Source organism: Gymnoscopelus microlampas, assembly GCF_963454915.1.
Source record: "Gymnoscopelus microlampas genome assembly, chromosome: 20".
NCBI classification, from domain to species: domain Eukaryota; kingdom Metazoa; phylum Chordata; class Actinopteri; order Myctophiformes; family Myctophidae; genus Gymnoscopelus; species Gymnoscopelus microlampas.
Genome location: NC_139957.1, coordinates 5,257,153 through 5,258,788, shown reverse-complemented (window position 1 = coordinate 5,258,788; position 1,636 = coordinate 5,257,153). Strand labels below are relative to the sequence as shown.

The 1,636-nt window shown below is 48.5% G+C and overlaps 1 protein-coding gene across 1 annotated transcript; it reads right to left on the bottom strand.

Annotated features, from left to right (window-relative positions):
* Nucleotides 1-724: 724 nt before the first annotated feature.
* On the bottom strand, nt 725-1,189 carry LOC311036370 (ubiquitin-conjugating enzyme E2 L3-like; the record flags this gene model as incomplete). Its single annotated transcript, XM_084045015.1, has 1 exon — nt 725-1,189. The coding sequence occupies exon 1, from the start codon at nt 1,184-1,186 to the stop codon at nt 725-727; it is 462 nt and encodes a 153-aa protein (XP_083901141.1). The 5' UTR covers nt 1,187-1,189.
* Between the last annotated feature and the right edge of the window lie 447 nt (nt 1,190-1,636).

The window sequence follows — 1,636 nt, the reverse complement described above, 5'->3', positions numbered from 1 at the left end:
CACTGTCACAGATGACTGGCGTGATGATAGGTATCGCCTGGACCGCACTCTGTGCCTATTTCTCCCGAGCAATGCAGGGCAAGGTCCAGGAAGCTGGCTAGTACTAATATAAGTACTGACACGAAACTGGAGAGGTGCACGCTCAGTGGAGCCCCTGTATCTCTATAGGAGGACTTGAGACCTGAGAGCAGGGTTGCCAGATCTGCTTATTATAGTTTCCCCGCAAGATTTGATTTGAAAACAGCCGATCTACACGCTCACAACGCGCCGCGATGCGACGCGTTGTGAGCTTGTAGATCTGCTCTTTTCAAATAGCTGATGTATATGTTAAAGTGCTCATGTGGCCCGTGAGTCGCTTCTTTTGGGCTGGTTTTCCTAGACCTGGTTGCTTGTTTCTCTCACAGAATCTGGCAACACCGCCCGAGAGATGTGATGAATTATAAAAAGAAAAAGAGACGGATCTCAAAAACCTTCGGGGATTGGGATCCTTGGCCTGTTGGCAGACTGCACAAGAAATGTGGTGCCGGTATCATGAGTTCACAAAAAAAGACATACAAAAAAAAAAAACTTTAAGAAAATCTTTAGGGGTTGGGATCCATGGTAGCAAGAAGGCAGGAGGAAAAGAACTACAGTTGTTCGGGCAGGTGAGATGGAGGGGAAAAAAATAGAGCGAGCCAGCAAGTGCGATGGGGGAGCACATGCTCGACGCAGGGGTTCGAGACCCTTACGTTGGCCGCTTCTCACCATGTTTCTTTGTGAAGTCCTCGGCATTCTTGAAGAACTTTTTGCGGTCCTTCGTGTATTCGTCTGCGAGGTCCGTCCTCAGAGGGTGATTGGGCTCCGGTTCGTTCACCATGGCGATGAGGGACTGAAGCACCTGCTCCACCCGGGTGGCTGGCTTCCAGTTCTCCGTGCTGATCACGGGCAGACAAACCTGTCCTTTGTCGTCGATGTTGGGGTGGTAGATCTTTGTCTTGAACATGATCTTAGGAGGCTTGAAAGGGTACTCTTCGGGGAAATTGATTTCAATCTTGAAGGCTCCTTTGTCGTAGGGCCTGTTGTCGGGAACGATGAGCCCTTGCCATGTCAATATGTTTGATTCATCGACGTGGATGTTCCGGAAGTTTGTCATTGCGGACTTGCGGATGTCTACGAGTTCCTTGTGAAGCCTTCTGCTCGCTGCCATCTTGAAACTACAATGGGAGAAGTAATTCCTGGAAGGCGTGGCTCTCTTTGACCTCTCACACTGCGCGTAGCCGACCTTTAAGCTGTGTGACCTCCAATCTTGCATCGTCACATATTACGTCACCCGTATTACGTCACTCGTATTACGTCACTCGTATTACGTCACTTGTATTAACGCATTGACTGCCATTGACGAGTACACTCGTCATTTGGCCCAGGGCTCACACCGCCACACCCTCCATTTGACGAGTCACTCGTCATGTGTTGTTTCCAGTGGTTTGCGCTAGAGGGCGCTGTTCCGCAGCCTGTGAATCATCATGATGATGATGATGATGAAGGGTACAGCCAAAGATCACGTGATCACAACAAAATGGAGCTGGTTTTGTTTGGTGTTATAGCATTTATAAAAACAAAAAATTCTCAGCTTTCTGTTGCTTTTTGACAAAAACAA